Source organism: Oncorhynchus clarkii, chromosome 19 (genome assembly GCF_045791955.1).
Source record: "Oncorhynchus clarkii lewisi isolate Uvic-CL-2024 chromosome 19, UVic_Ocla_1.0, whole genome shotgun sequence".
Classification (NCBI taxonomy): Eukaryota; Metazoa; Chordata; class Actinopteri; order Salmoniformes; family Salmonidae; genus Oncorhynchus; species Oncorhynchus clarkii.
The window spans coordinates 62733568-62748378 of NC_092165.1; the positions used below are offsets into that span (position 1 = coordinate 62733568).

At 50.0% G+C, this 14811-nt stretch overlaps 1 protein-coding gene across 1 annotated transcript; it reads left to right on the forward strand.

The window, feature by feature from the left end:
* Nucleotides 1–289: 289 nt before the first annotated feature.
* LOC139374401 (enhancer of rudimentary homolog) lies at nucleotides 290–14294 on the forward strand. Its single transcript, XM_071115450.1, has 4 exons — nucleotides 290–381; nucleotides 7679–7766; nucleotides 8527–8647; nucleotides 14025–14294. Exons 1-4 carry the CDS (start codon nucleotides 379–381, stop codon nucleotides 14125–14127), a joined length of 315 nt encoding a protein of 104 aa, XP_070971551.1. The 5' UTR covers nucleotides 290–378; the 3' UTR covers nucleotides 14128–14294.
* Nucleotides 14295–14811: the final 517 nt, after the last annotated feature.

Sequence of the window (14811 nt, forward strand, 5' to 3'; positions counted from 1 at the left end):
CCTGCTGGAATGGGCTACTGAGGAACAGCGTGCCTGACAGTCAGCAGCAGGTCACAGACAAATACATGTGTATATTTAAGAAAAATGCCATGGCGACCGCGGTGCAAGTTAGAAATAGCCCAAAAACCCGCAGACAGCCACCAATACATTTTCACCCGCGACATCGTTTTCAAAGCAGTCCAATTTTAGCTTGAAAACCGCAAACATGGTAACACTAGTTTTGGAACGTCCCAAGGATCGAATATAGCACTAACCCTTCTCGCGTTCCGAAAGTAATTCTTCCGGTATCAAAAGTCACATCCGGTCTTGTTGTGCCATCAAATCTAAATCGTGTAGCACGAGAAATCTTACTTACTTCAAGAGCACGGTGAAGGAATTATGGTTAGTTGTATTTTTTTTAAATAACATCTATAGATTTGCATTCGAGTAGTTTACCTGGGGAAAATGATTGAGTAGATTACTAGCTAGCCTTGTTTTAAAACTGCACGCATGTCAATCAACGAACGGATGAACGTTAACTAGTTTGCTAATGAAGTGAGTCGTTTTTAAACATATGACTGTCGTATACCAGCTTCTTATATTACATCGTGTTATAATAATGTTCAGCTATATATTTCAGTCTGCGTGTTAATTGACCAGTCATTGTCATCCTGTGTTGTATTCCGAGTTACTGTAGCCCTTTGTCATCACTCTGTTCCACATTACATTCGTCATTGGACAAAGGCGTCTCATGTAAGGGGGGGAGGTTTAGTTAAAAATCCCGAAACTCAATCTGAACATTAAAACGCGTCGCTTGCGGTACAGGTTTGGAGGCATAAGGACCTTCTCTTTCAAATCAGCGAGAAATAATACAAATGTTAAAAAGATACTCACCTTGTTTCCACACGGCCATAAATCCATGTTACAGCGCATGTTTTATGGAAGACAGACAGCGGCGGCCACCTGTGTAATGGAGCATGCGCGGAACACACGCCTAATTCGGGAGAAAGTGGTTCCCCAACTGGAGGCAGCTTGTAGATCTGTGTGAAACTGCTACAGTATATTTTGTATTGGAAGGATTGGTGATAAAAGGCCAAAGGTTTCCACAGCTATATCGAACCTTCAAAACACCGGGTCTACGGTCTAGACTGGATGAGAAGGAAATGAGATGGGTCCTGGTGTAGCCTACGGTCTAGACTGGATGAGAAGGAAATGAGATGGGTCCTGGTGTAGCCTACCATCTAGACTGGATGAGAAGGAAATGAGATGGGTCCTGGTATAGCCTACCGTCTAGACTGGACGAGGAAAGGAGATGGGTCCTGGTATAGCCTACCGTCTAGACTGGACGAGGAAAGGAGATGGGTAATGGTTTAGCCTACCATCTAGACTGGACGAGGAAAGGAGATGGGTCCTGGTATAGCCTACCATCTAGACTGGACGAGGAAAGGAGATGGGTCCTGGTATAGCCTACCATCTAGACTGGACGAGGAAAGGAGATGGGTCCTGGTATAGCCTACCATCTAGACTGGACGAGGAAAGGAGATGGGTCCTGGTATAGCCTACCGTCTAGACTGGACGAGGAAAGGAGATGGGTCCTGGTATAGCCTACCATCTAGACTGGACGAGGAAAGGAGATGGGTCCTGGTATAGCCTACCATCTAGACTGGACGAGGAAAGGAGATGGGTCCTGGTATAGCCTACCGTCTAGACTGGACGAGGAAAGGAGATGGGTCCTGGTATAGCCTACCATCTAGACTGGACGAGGAAAGGAGATGGGTCCTGGTATAGCCTACCGTCTAGACTGGACGAGGAAAGGAGATGGGTCCTGGTATAGCCTACCGTCTAGACTGGACGAGGAAAGGAGATGGGTCCTGGTATAGCCTACCGTCTAGACTGGACGAGGAAAGGAGATGGGTAATGGTATAGCCTACCATCTAGACTGGACGAGGAAAGGAGATGGGTCCTGGTATAGCCTACCGTCTAGACTGGACAAGGAAAGGAGATGGGTCCTGGTATAGCCTACCATCTAGACTGGACGAGGAAATGAGATGGGTCCTGGTATAGCCTACCGTCTAGACTGGACGAGGAAAGGAGATGGGTCCTGGTATAGCCTACCGTCTAGACTGGACGAGGAAAGGAGATGGGTCCTGGTATAGCCTACCGTCTAGACTGGACGAGGAAAGGAGATGGGTCCTGGTATAGCCTACCGTCTAGACTGGACGAGGAAAGGAGATGGGTCCTGGTATAGCCTACCATCTAGACTGGACGAGGAAAGGAGATGGGTTTTTTTATTTTTTTTTATTTCACCTTTATTTAACCAGGTAGGCTAGTTGAGAACAAGTTCTCATTTGCAACTGCGACCTGGCCAAGATAAGGCATAGCAGTGTGAACAGACAACACAGAGTTACACATGGAGTAAACAATTAACAAGTCAATAACACAGTAGAAAAAAGGGGAGTCTATATATACATTGTGTGCAAAAGGCATGAGAAGGTAGGCAAATAATTACAATTATGCAGATGTAAAGGTAGAGATATTGGTGTGCAAAAGAGCAGAAAAATAAATAAATAAAAACAGTATGGGGATGAGGTAGGTGAAAATGGGTGGGCTATTTACCAATAGACTATGTACAGCTGCAGCGATCGGTTAGCTGCTCAGATAGCAGATGTTTGAAGTTGGTGAGGGAGATAAAAGTCTCCAACTTCAGTGATTTTTGCAATTCGTTCCAATCACAGGCAGCAGAGAACTGGAACGAAAGGCGGCCAAATGAGGTGTTGGCTTTAGGGATGATCAGTGAGATACACCTGCTGGAGCGCGTGCTACGGATGGGTGTTGCCATCGTAACCAGTGAACTGAGATAAGGCGGAGCTTTACCTAGCATGGACTTGTAGATGAGCTGGAGCCAGTGGGTCTGGCGACGAATATGTAGCGAGGGCCAGCCGATTAGAGCATACAAGTCGCAGTGGTGGGTGGTATAAGGTGCTTTAGTGACAAAACGGATGGCACTGTGATAAACTGCATCCAGTTTGCTGAGTAGAGTGTTGGAAGCAATTTTGTAGATGACATCGCCGAAGTCGAGGATCGGTAGGATAGTCAGTTTTACTAGGGTAAGTTTGGCGGCGTGAGTGAAGGAGGCTTTGTTGCGGAATAGAAAGCCGACTCTTGATTTGATTTTCGATTGGAGATGTTTGATATGGGTCTGGAAGGAGAGTTTAGAGTCTAGCCAGACACCTAGGTACTTATAGATGTCCACATATTCAAGGTCGGAACCATCCAGGGTGGTGATGCTGGTCAGGCGTGCGGGTGCAGGCAGCGAACGGTTGAAAAGCATGCATTTGGTTTTACTAGCGTTTAAGAGCAGTTGGAGGCCACGGAAGGAGTGCTGTATGGCATTGAAGCTCGTTTGGAGGTTAGATAGCACAGTGTCCAAGGACGGGCCGGAAGTATATAGAATGGTGTCGTCTGCGTAGAGGTGGATCAGGGAATCGCCCGCAGCATGAGAAACATCATTGATATATACAGAGAAAAGAGTCGGCCCGAGAATTGAACCCTGTGGCACCCCCATAGAGACTGCCAGAGGACCGGACAGCATGCCCTCCGATTTGACACACTGAACTCTGTCTGCAAAGTAATATGGGTCCTGGTATAGCCTACCATCTAGACTGGACCATCTAGACTGGACGAGGAAAGGAGATGGGTCCTGGTATAAACTACCGTCTAGACTGGACGAGGAAAGGAGATGGGTCCTGGTATAGCCTACCGTCTAGACTGGACGAGGAAATGAGATGGGTCCTGGTATAGCCTACCATCTAGACTGGACGAGGAAAGGAGATGGGTAATGGTTTAGCCTACCATCTAGACTGGACAAGGAAAGGAGATGGGTCCTGGTATAGCCTACCGTCTAGACTGGACAAGGAAAGGAGATGGGTCCTGGTATAGCCTACCATCTAGACTGGACGAGGAAATGAGATGGGTCCTGGTATAGCCTACCGTCTAGACTGGACGAGGAAAGGAGATGGGTCCTGGTATAGCCTACCGTCTAGACTGGACGAGGAAAGGAGATGGGTCCTGGTATAGCCTACCGTCTAGACTGGACGAGGAAAGGAGATGGGTCCTGGTATAGCCTACCGTCTAGACTGGACGAGGAAATGAGATGGGTCCTGGTATAGCCTACCGTCTAGACTGGACGAGGAAAGGAGATGGGTAATGGTTTAGCCTACCATCTAGACTGGACGAGGAAAGGAGATGGGTAATGGTTTAGCCTACCATCTAGACTGGACGAGGAAAGGAGATGGGTCCTGGTATAGCCTACCATCTAGACTGGACGAGGAAAGGAGATGGGTCCTGGTATAGCCTACCATCTAGACTGGACGAGGAAAGGAGATGGGTCCTGGTATAGCCTACCATCTAGACTGGACGAGGAAAGGAGATGGGTCCTGGTATAGCCTACCATCTAGACTGGACGAGGAAAGGAGATGGGTCCTGGTATAGCCTACCGTCTAGACTGGACGAGGAAAGGAGATGGGTCCTGGTATAGCCTACCATCTAGACTGGACGAGGAAAGGAGATGGGTCCTGGTATAGCCTACCGTCTAGACTGGACGAGGAAAGGAGATGGGTCCTGGTATAGCCTACCGTCTAGACTGGACGAGGAAAGGAGATGGGTCCTGGTATAGCCTACCGTCTAGACTGGACGAGGAAAGGAGATGGGTAATGGTATAGCCTACCATCTAGACTGGACGAGGAAAGGAGATGGGTCCTGGTATAGCCTACCGTCTAGACTGGACAAGGAAAGGAGATGGGTCCTGGTATAGCCTACCATCTAGACTGGACGAGGAAATGAGATGGGTCCTGGTATAGCCTACCGTCTAGACTGGACGAGGAAAGGAGATGGGTCCTGGTATAGCCTACCGTCTAGACTGGACGAGGAAAGGAGATGGGTCCTGGTATAGCCTACCGTCTAGACTGGACGAGGAAAGGAGATGGGTCCTGGTATAGCCTACCGTCTAGACTGGACGAGGAAAGGAGATGGGTCCTGGTATAGCCTACCGTCTAGACTGGACGAGGAAAGGAGATGGGTCCTGGTATAGCCTACCGTCTAGACTGGACGAGGAAAGGAGATGGGTCCTGGTATAGCCTACCGTCTAGACTGGACGAGGAAAGGAGATGGGTCCTGGTATAGCCTACCGTCTAGACTGGACGAGGAAAGGAGATGGGTCCTGGTATAGCCTACCGTCTAGACTGGACGAGGAAAGGAGATGGGTCCTGGTATAGCCTACCGTCTAGACTGGACGAGGAAAGGAGATGGGTCCTGGTATAGCCTACCGTCTAGACTGGACGAGGAAAGGAGATGGGTAATGGTATAGCCTACCGTCTAGACTGGACGAGGAAATGAGATGGGTAATGGTATAGCCTACCGACTGGACGAGGAAAGGAGATGGGTCCTGGTATAGCCTATCATCTAGACTGGACGAGGAAAGGAGATGGGTCCTGGTATAGCCTATCATCTAGACTGGACGAGGAAATGAGATGGGTCCTGGTATAGCCTACCATCTAGACTGGATGAGGAAATGAGATGGGTCCTGGTATAGCCTACCATCTAGACTGGACGAGGAAATGAGATGGGTCCTGGTATAAACTACCGTCTAGACTGGACGAGGAAATGAGATGGGTCCTGGTATAGCCTACCATCTAGACTGGACGAGGAAATGAGATGGGTCCTGGTATAGCCTACCGTCTAGACTGGACGAGGAAAGGAGATGGGTAATGGTATAGCCTACCGTCTAGACTGGACGAGGAAATGAGATGGGTAATGGTATAGCCTACCGACTGGACGAGGAAAGGAGATGGGTCCTGGTATAGCCTATCATCTAGACTGGACAAGGAAAGGAGATGGGTCCTGGTATAGCCTACCATCTAGACTGGACGAGGAAATGAGATGGGTCCTGGTATAGCCTACCATCTAGACTGGACGAGGAAATGAGATGGGTCCTGGTATAAACTACTAATGGGAATACAATAAGTTTTAAATCATTCATACTTTTGTGTTTATCCCGCGATTTAACTTTGCCATATTTCATTAAACCTAGGGCTATTTTTCATACTTCTCACTGATAGCAGCAACTTGACAATCAGCTATTTAATATTTACCAAATGCACAAACGGTATGTGCTTCTGATTTACCATATGCTACTGTGTGTTCCACTGCTTGACGGGGCTGTGTGTTCCACTGCTTGACGGGGCTGTGTGTTCCACTGCTTGACGGGGCTGTGTGTTCCACTGCTTGACGGGGCTGTGTGTTCCACTGCTTGACGGGGCTGTGTGTTCCACTGCTTGACGGGGCTGTGTGTGTTCCACTGCTTGACGGGGCAGTGTGTTCCACTGCTTGACGGGGCAGTGTGTTCCACTGCTTGACGGGGCTGTGTGTTCCACTGCTTGACGGGGCAGTGTGTTCCACTGCTTGACGGGGCTGTGTGTTCCACTGCTTGACGGGGCTGTGTGTTCTACTGCTTGACGGGGCAGTGTGTTCTACTGCTTGACGGGGCTGTGTGTTCCACTGCTTGACGGGGCTGTGTGTTCCACTGCTTGACGGGGCTGTGTGTGTTCCACTGCTTGACGGGGCTGTGTGTTCTACTGCTTGACGGGGCAGTGTGTTCTACTGCTTGACGGGGCAGTGTGTTCTACTGCTTGACGGGGCAGTGTGTTCCACTGCTTGACGGGGCAGTGTGTTCTACTGCTTGACGGGGCAGTGTGTTCTACTGCTTGACGGGGCAGTGTGTTCTACTGCTTGACGGGGCAGTGTGTTCCACTGCTTGACGGGGCAGTGTGTGTTCCACTGCTTGACGGGGCAGTGTGTGTTCCACTGCTTGACGGGGCAGTGTGTTCTACTGCTTGACGGGGCAGTGTGTTCCACTGCTTGACGGGGCTGTGTGTTCCACTGCTTGACGGGGCTGTGTGTGTTCTACTGCTTGACGGGGCTGTGTGTGTTCTACTGCTTGACGGGGCTGTGTGTTCCACTGCTTGACGGGGCTGTGTGTTCCACTGCTTGACGGGGCTGTGTGTGTTCTACTGCTTGACGGGGCTGTGTGTGTTCTACTGCTTGACGGGGCTGTGTGTTCCACTGCTTGACGGGGCTGTGTGTGTTCTACTGCTTGACGGGGCTGTGTGTGTTCTACTGCTTGACGGGGCTGTGTGTGTTCCACTGCTTGACGGGGCAGTGTGTTCTACTGCTTGACGGGGCAGTGTGTTCCACTGCTTGACGGGGCTGTGTGTTCTACTGCTTGACGGGGCTGTGTGTTCTACTGCTTGACGGGGCAGTGTGTTCTACTGCTTGACGGGGCAGTGTGTTCCACTGCTTGACGGGGCTGTGTGTTCTACTGCTTGACGGGGCTGTGTGTTCTACTGCTTGACGGGGCTGTGTGTTCTACTGCTTGACGGGGCTGTGTGTTCTACTGCTTGACGGGGCAGTGTGTTCCACTGCTTGACGGGGCTGTGTGTTCTACTGCTTGACGGGGCTGTGTGTTCCACTGCTTGACGGGGCTGTGTGTGTTCCACTGCTTGACGGGGCTGTGTGTGTTCCACTGCTTGACAGAGATGCTATAAAATACCACTAACCTGGTATTTGAGTTGTATTAATCTTACTGAAACTGAAAAGTTGATTTGAGAACTGACATGTCTACTGTGTTCTGTTATTGTTGCAGTCTCATACGATCCTGTTGGTCCAGCCCACCAAGAGACCAGAGGGACGGACATATGCTGACTATGAATCAGTCAACGAGTGCATGGAAGGTAAATTGACAGACTCTCCAGGAACAGGGTTGGAGTGAACCTATAGGACGGTAGTTCTCCAGGAACAGGGTTGGAGTGAACCTATAGGATGGTAGTTCTCCAGGAACAGGGTTGGAGTGAACCTATAGGATTATAGCTCTCCGGGAACAGGGTTGGAGTGAACCTATAGGAGGGTAGTTCTTCAGGAACAGGGTTGGAGTGAACCTATAGGAGGGTAGTTCTCCAGGAACAGGGTTGGAGTGAACCTATAGGAGGGTAGTTCTTCAGGAACAGGGTTGGAGTGAACCTATAGGACGGCAGCTCTTCAGGAACAGGTTTGGAGTGAACTTATAGGAGGGTAGCTCTCCAGGAACAGGGTTGGAGTGAACCTATAGGACGGCAGCTCTTCAGGAACAGGTTTGGAGTGAACCTATAGGAGGGTAGCTCTCCAGGAACAGGGTTGGAGTGAACCTATAGGACGGCAGCTCTTCAGGAACAGGGTTGAGAGCTCCACCCCATAGGCTAAATACCCAGTCCTTGTCCCAACTGAATGCTTGGGGGTGCTTCATCTTAAAGTAGTGGTTTACTATTTCAGCAGGAATAGACTTCATTATTGTGCACTGTGGGGTAACCAAAAGGCGAACAATCCTCTTTTTAATGGCGTTGCATGCACGCTGTGCAATTCATAAAATTACCTAATAAATTTCTCAGTTATGCCTAGGCCTGTTGTTATTTGTGGTGAATTTTGATGCCTGTGACAGATGTATGACTCTCCTTCCAGGTGTGTGTAAGATGTACGAGGAGCACCTGAAGAGAATGAACCCCAACACACCATCCATCACCTATGACATCAGTCAACTGTTTGACTTCATCCATGACCTGGCTGACCTCAGCTGCTTGGTGTAAGTCAAACTGCGGTACATTGTTTTTCACGCGGATTTCGATGTGTCTGGATTTTCCAACCTTTTCCTGAAGTACACCGCCCCTGTCAAAGATTTAAACGCGTAAATTGGTGTATGCATTTTGGCTGGAGGGACTTTCCACCACAACATGTGGAAGGAGGCAGGTAGACTAGTGGTTAGAGGAGGCAGGTAGCCTAGTGGTTAGAGGAGGCGGGTAGCCTAGTGGTTAGAGGAGGCGGGTAGCCTAGTGGTTAGAGTGTAGAGGAGGCAGGTAGACTAGTGGTTAGAGTGTAGAGGAGGCAGGTAGACTAGTGGTTAGAGTGTAGAGGAGGCAGGTAGACTAGTGGTTAGAGGAGGCAGGTAGCCTAGTGGTTAGAGTGTAGAGGAGGCAGGTAGCCTAGTGGTTAGAGTGTAGAGGAGGCAGGTAGTCTAGTGGTTAGAGGAGGCAGGTAGCCTAGTGGTTAGAGGAGGCAGGTAGCCTAGTGGTTAGAGTGTAGAGGTGGCAGGTAGACTAGTGGTTAGAGTGTAGAGGAGGCAGGTAGCCTAGTGGTTAGAGGAGGCAGGTAGCCTAGTGGTTAGAGGAGGCAGGTAGCCTAGTGGTTAGAGGAGGCAGGTAGCCTAGTGGTTAGAGGAGGCAGGTAGCCTAGTGGTTAGAGTGTAGAGGTGGCAGGTAGACTAGTGGTTAGAGTGTAGAGGAGGCAGGTAGCCTAGTGGTTAGAGGAGGCAGGTAGCCTAGTGGTTAGAGGAGGCAGGTAGCCTAGTGGTTAGAGGAGGCAGGTAGCCTAGTGGTTAGAGGAGGCAGGTAGCCTAGTGGTTAGAGGAGGCAGGTAGCCTAGTGGTTAGAGGAGGCAGGTAGCCTAGTGGTTAGAGGTGGCAGGTAGCCTAGTGGTTAGAGGTGGCAGGTAGCCTAGTGGTTAGAGGTGGCAGGTAGCCTAGTGGTTAGAGGTGGCAGGTAGCCTAGTGGTTAGAGGTGGCAGGTAGCCTAGTGGTTAGAGGTGGCAGGTAGCCTAGTGGTTAGAGGTGGCAGGTAGCCTAGTGGTTAGAGGTGGCAGGTAGCCTAGTGGTTAGAGGTGGCAGGTAGCCTAGTGGTTAGAGGTGGCAGGTAGCCTAGTGGTTAGAGGTGGCAGGTAGCCTGGTGGTTGGAGTGTAGAGGTGGCAGGTAGCCTAGTGGTTAGAGGAGGCAGGTAACCTGGCGGTTAGAGGAGGCAGGTAGACTAGTGGTTAGAGTGTAGAGGTGGCAGGTAGCCTAGTGGTTAGAGGAGGCAGGTAGCCTGGTGGTTGGAGTGTAGAGGTGGCAGGTAGCCTAGTGGTTAGAGGAGGCAGGTAGCCTAGTGGTTAGAGGAGGCAGGTAGCCTGTTGGTTAGAGGAGACGGGTAGCCTAGTGGTTAGAGGTGGCGGGTAGCCTAGTGGTTAGAGGTGGCAGGTAGCCTAGTGGTTAGAGGTGGCAGGTAGCCTAGTGGTTAGAGGAGGCAGGTAGCCTGGTGGTTAGAGGAGACGGGTAGCCTAGTGGTTAGAGGTGGCAGGTAGCCTAGTGGTTATAGGTGGCAGGTAGCCTAGTGGTTAGAGGTGGCGGGTAGCCTAGTGGTTAGAGGAGGCGGGTAGCCTGGTGGTTAGAGGAGGCGGGTGGCCTGGTGGTTGGAGGAGACGGGTGGCCTAGTGGTTAGAGGTGGCAGGTAGCCTAGTGGTTATAGGTGGCAGGTAGCCTAGTGGTTAGAGGTGGCAGGTAGCCTAGTGGTTAGAGGAGGCGGGTAGCCTGGTGGTTAGAGGAGACGGGTAGCCTAGTGGTTAGAGGTGGCAGGTAGCCTAGTGGTTATAGGTGGCAGGTAGCCTAGTGGTTAGAGGTGGCGGGTAGCCTAGTGGTTAGAGGAGGCGGGTAGCCTGGTGGTTGGAGGAGACGGGTGGCCTAGTGGTTAGAGGTGGCAGGTAGCCTAGTGGTTATAGGTGGCAGGTAGCCTAGTGGTTAGAGGTGGCAGGTAGCCTAGTGGTTAGAGGAGGCGGGTAGCCTGGTGGTTAGAGGAGGCGGGTGGCCTGGTGGTTAGAGGAGGCGGGTAGCCTAGTGGTTAGAGGAGACGGGTAGCCTAGTGGTTAGAGGTGGCGGGTAGCCTAGTGGTTAGAGGAGGCGGGTAGCCTAGTGGTTAGAGGAGGCGGGTAGCCTAGTGGTTAGAGGAGGCAGGTAGCCTAGTGGTTAGAGGAGGCAGGTAGCCTAGTGGTTAGAGGAGGCGGGTAGTCTGGTGGTTAGACGAGACGGGTAGCCTGGTGGTTAGAGGAGGCGGGTGGCCTGGTGGTTAGAGGAGACGGGTGGCCTGGTGGTTAGAGGAGACGGGTGGCCTGGTGGTTAGAGGAGGCGGGTAGCCTAGTGGTTAGAGGAGACGGGTGGCCTGGTGGTTAGAGGAGACGGGTGGCCTGGTGGTTAGAGGAGGCGGGTAGTCTGGTGGTTAGAGGAGACGGGTAGCCTGGTGGTTAGAGGAGGCGGGTAGCCTGGTGGTTAGAGGAGGCGGGTAGCCTAGTGGTTAGAGGAGGCGGGTAGCCTAGTGGTTAGAGGAGGCGGGTAGCCTAGTGGTTAGAGGAGGCGGGTAGCCTAGTGGTTAGAGGAGGCGGGTAGCCTAGTGGTTAGAGGAGGCGGGTAGCCTGGTGGTTAGAGGAGGCGGGTAGCCTGGTGGTTAGAGGAGGCGGGTAGCCTGGTGGTTAGAGGAGGCGGGTAGCCTGGTGGTTAGAGGAGGCGGGTGGCCTGGTGGTTAGAGGAGGCGGGTGGCCTGGTGGTTGGAGGAGGCGGGTGGCCTGGTGGTTGGAGGAGGCGGGTGGCCTGGTGGTTGGAGGAGGCGGGTGGCCTGGTGGTTGGAGGAGGCGGGTGGCCTGGTGGTTGGAGGAGGAGGGTGGCCTGGTGGTTGGAGGAGGAGGGTGGCCTGGTGGTTGGAGGAGGAGGGTGGCCTGGTGGTTGGAGGAGGAGGGTGGCCTGGTGGTTGGAGGAGGAGGGTGGCCTGGTGGTTGGAGGAGGCGGGTAGCCGGCCTGGTGGTTGGAGGAGGCGGGTAGCCGGCCTGGTGGTTGGAGGAGGCGGGTAGCCGGCCTGGTGGTTGGAGGAGGCGGGTAGCCGGCCTGGTGGTTGGAGGAGGCGGGTAGCCGGCCTGGTGGTTGGAGGAGGCGGGTAGCCGGCCTGGTGGTTGGAGGAGGTGGGTGGTTGGAGGAGGCGGGTGGCCTGGTGGTTGGAGGAGGAGGCGGGTGGCCTGGTGGTAAGAGCGTTGGGCCAGTAATCGAAAGGTTGCTGGATCGAATCTCCAAGCTGATACGGTACAAATTTGTCGTTCTGCCCCTGAACAAGGCAGTTAACCCACTGTTCCTAGGCCGTCATTGTTAATAAGAACTTGTTCTTAACTGACTTGCCTAGTAAAATAAAAGTTTAAATAAATACGAAAACGTGTACATACTTTAGGTTGCGTCCCAATTCTCCACCTATCTGTTAAGCCCACAAGGTCCCTGTCTGAACAGGATCAAATCCATGTATTTTTGTCTGGGAATTAATATATATTAACCTGTGATTTGTGTTTTGAATTGTTATTATGATGACAAGTGTGTCGATGCATATAACGTGTAAAAATGCATTATATCCACAGACTTTTTAAGTGTTTACCGAAGTTTGTACTACTTCTCTGTTAAGAGCCGTCCTAGGTTTCAAATCAAATGTTTTTATAAAGCCCTTCTTACGATGATTTATGATTATTTATTTAATTTTTTTAAAATTATAAATCCAATAACAGGGGAGGTTAGCATGTCTTGGAGGTATGAACTTTGACCCTCTAACTTTCCCACTCATTATTCACGATTCGTTCAGGATTATCCGTATTCATGGTAGCAGCTAGGGCTGTGGCTGTGGCTGTGGCTGTGGCTAGGGCCTGTCGGTTTCACTATAATTGACCGTTAATAAACAGCAATTCATGTTTAGCAGCCCACGAATGATGTGCAGCTTTGAAAACGTTTTTAAAGGGGAAAAAAAAGTCATAAATCCATTTTAATATAGACACATCACAATAAATCTGTTATTTAATTTAGGCAGGTCTAAAATAAAAAACATGATTTGAAGAAAATCTATTTCATCAGAATCTAATGAGTCGGCCTACTGTGTGTTATCTGGCAATGTGCAGACAATATATGCAATAATCGTGTTCAACATGATTTCCGAGTGATTACCTCACCTCTGTACCCCTACACATACAATTATCTGTAAGGTCCCTCAGTCCAGCAGTGAATTTCAAACAGTGATAGGCTATGCATTGTATAACAACACGGTCATTTTAATTCAGGATTTTTTTTTGCGGGGGGGGGGGGGGGCTCGTATGTAGGCATTTGAGCATGGTGAAGTTATTAATAACCATTTTAGATGGTGTATCAATACACCCAGTCACTACAAAGATACAGGCGTCCTTCCTAACTCAGTTGCCGGAGAGGAAGGAAACTGGTGACTTTAAAACAGTTAGAGTTTAATGGCTGTGATAGGAGACAACTGAGGATGGAACAACAACATTGTAGTTAGTCCACAATACTAACCTAAATGACAGAGTGGAAAGAAGAAAGATATTCACCAAAGTAAAACAACAAAGACATTAACTTTGTCCTGAATATAAAGCATTATGTTTGGCACAAACACTACCATTACTACCACTACTATAACCAGACACTACCACTACTATAACCAGTCACCACCACTACTATAACCAGTCACTACCACTACTATAACCAGTCACTACCACTACTATAACCAGTCACTACCACTACTATAACCAGTCACCACCACTACTATAACCAGTCACTACCACTACTATAACCAGTCACTACCATTACTACTATAACCAGTCACTACTAGAGCTGTTACGCGACCGTCGGTCACGAATCCTGATGGCAGTCAAATTCTACCTATTTTAAGCTAAACATTCTCATCTGTTGCGTCAAGCTCATTGGCTAAAGCAGGGTTTTGGATGCTAGTGTTTGTATTCATTTGGGGATCTATCACATCCCACAACTGTCCCAGACTATGTTTGGGATATTTATTTCTCACACAGAATAGAATAGGTCAACATTTGTACTATGGGGGATAGTAGATTGACGTAGGCTAGTGCTTTCTCCTTTAAGTACCGTGTGGACTCACAGACGTACCAGCCCATGTTTTAATATATCGTTCCGTCTGTCTCCTCCTAGGTACCGTGCGGACTCACAGACGTATCAGCCCATGTTTTAATATATCGTTCCGTCTGTCTCCTCCTAGGTACCGTGCGGACTCACAGACGTATCAGCCCATGTTTTAATATATCGTTCCGTCTGTCTCCTCCTAGGTACCGTGCGGACACACAGACGTTTTAATAAATCGTTCCGTCTGTCTCCTCCTAGGTACCGTGCGGACTCACAGACGTACCAGCCGTACAACAAGGACTGGATCAAGGAGAAGATTTACGTGCTGCTGCGGCGCCAGGCCCAACAGGCTGGGAAATGAGACCTACAGCCCAGTTCCAGAATGACCGCACTGCAGATGCCTGATCTCACAACAACCTGGATAGGTGTTTACCATGTCCGCTAAGCACATCTTATGATATAGCAATCTGTTGCCTAACCATTGGTGGATGCAACATCTGCAATGTAGGCTGCCTGGAACGCGACCATCAGGGGGGGGGGGGGGGGGGCTTGGATCTGTACATAAGGGAACCTTCACTCCGGAGCGTTTGGAAAGGGAGGGTTGAATGATGCTATGAATCCAGGATATTTTAGTTTTCTAGAGGGAAGGGGGGGTAAGGCAGCTTACATTTTGTTAAAATGTTTGTATTTAAAGAAAATTTCCCCTTTTATTAAATTTTTTTTTAAAAGTCTGTCTTTTACTTTTAAAATAAAAAATTATTATTTGTTACTGTTCGTGGTTGTGTTAAACACAGAGTGGACAAAAGATTAGGAACACCTGCTCTTTCTATGCTGCAGACTGACCAGGTGAATCCAGGTGAAAGCTATGAATCCACTTCATTCAGTGTAGATGAAGGGGAGGAGACAAGTTTAAAGAAGGCTTTTTAAGCCTGGAGACATAGATTGTGTATGGGTGCCATTGAGAGGGTAAATGATCAAGACAAAAGATCTAAGTGCCCTTTGAACGGGGGTATGGTAGTAGGTACCAGGCACACTGGTTGTGTCA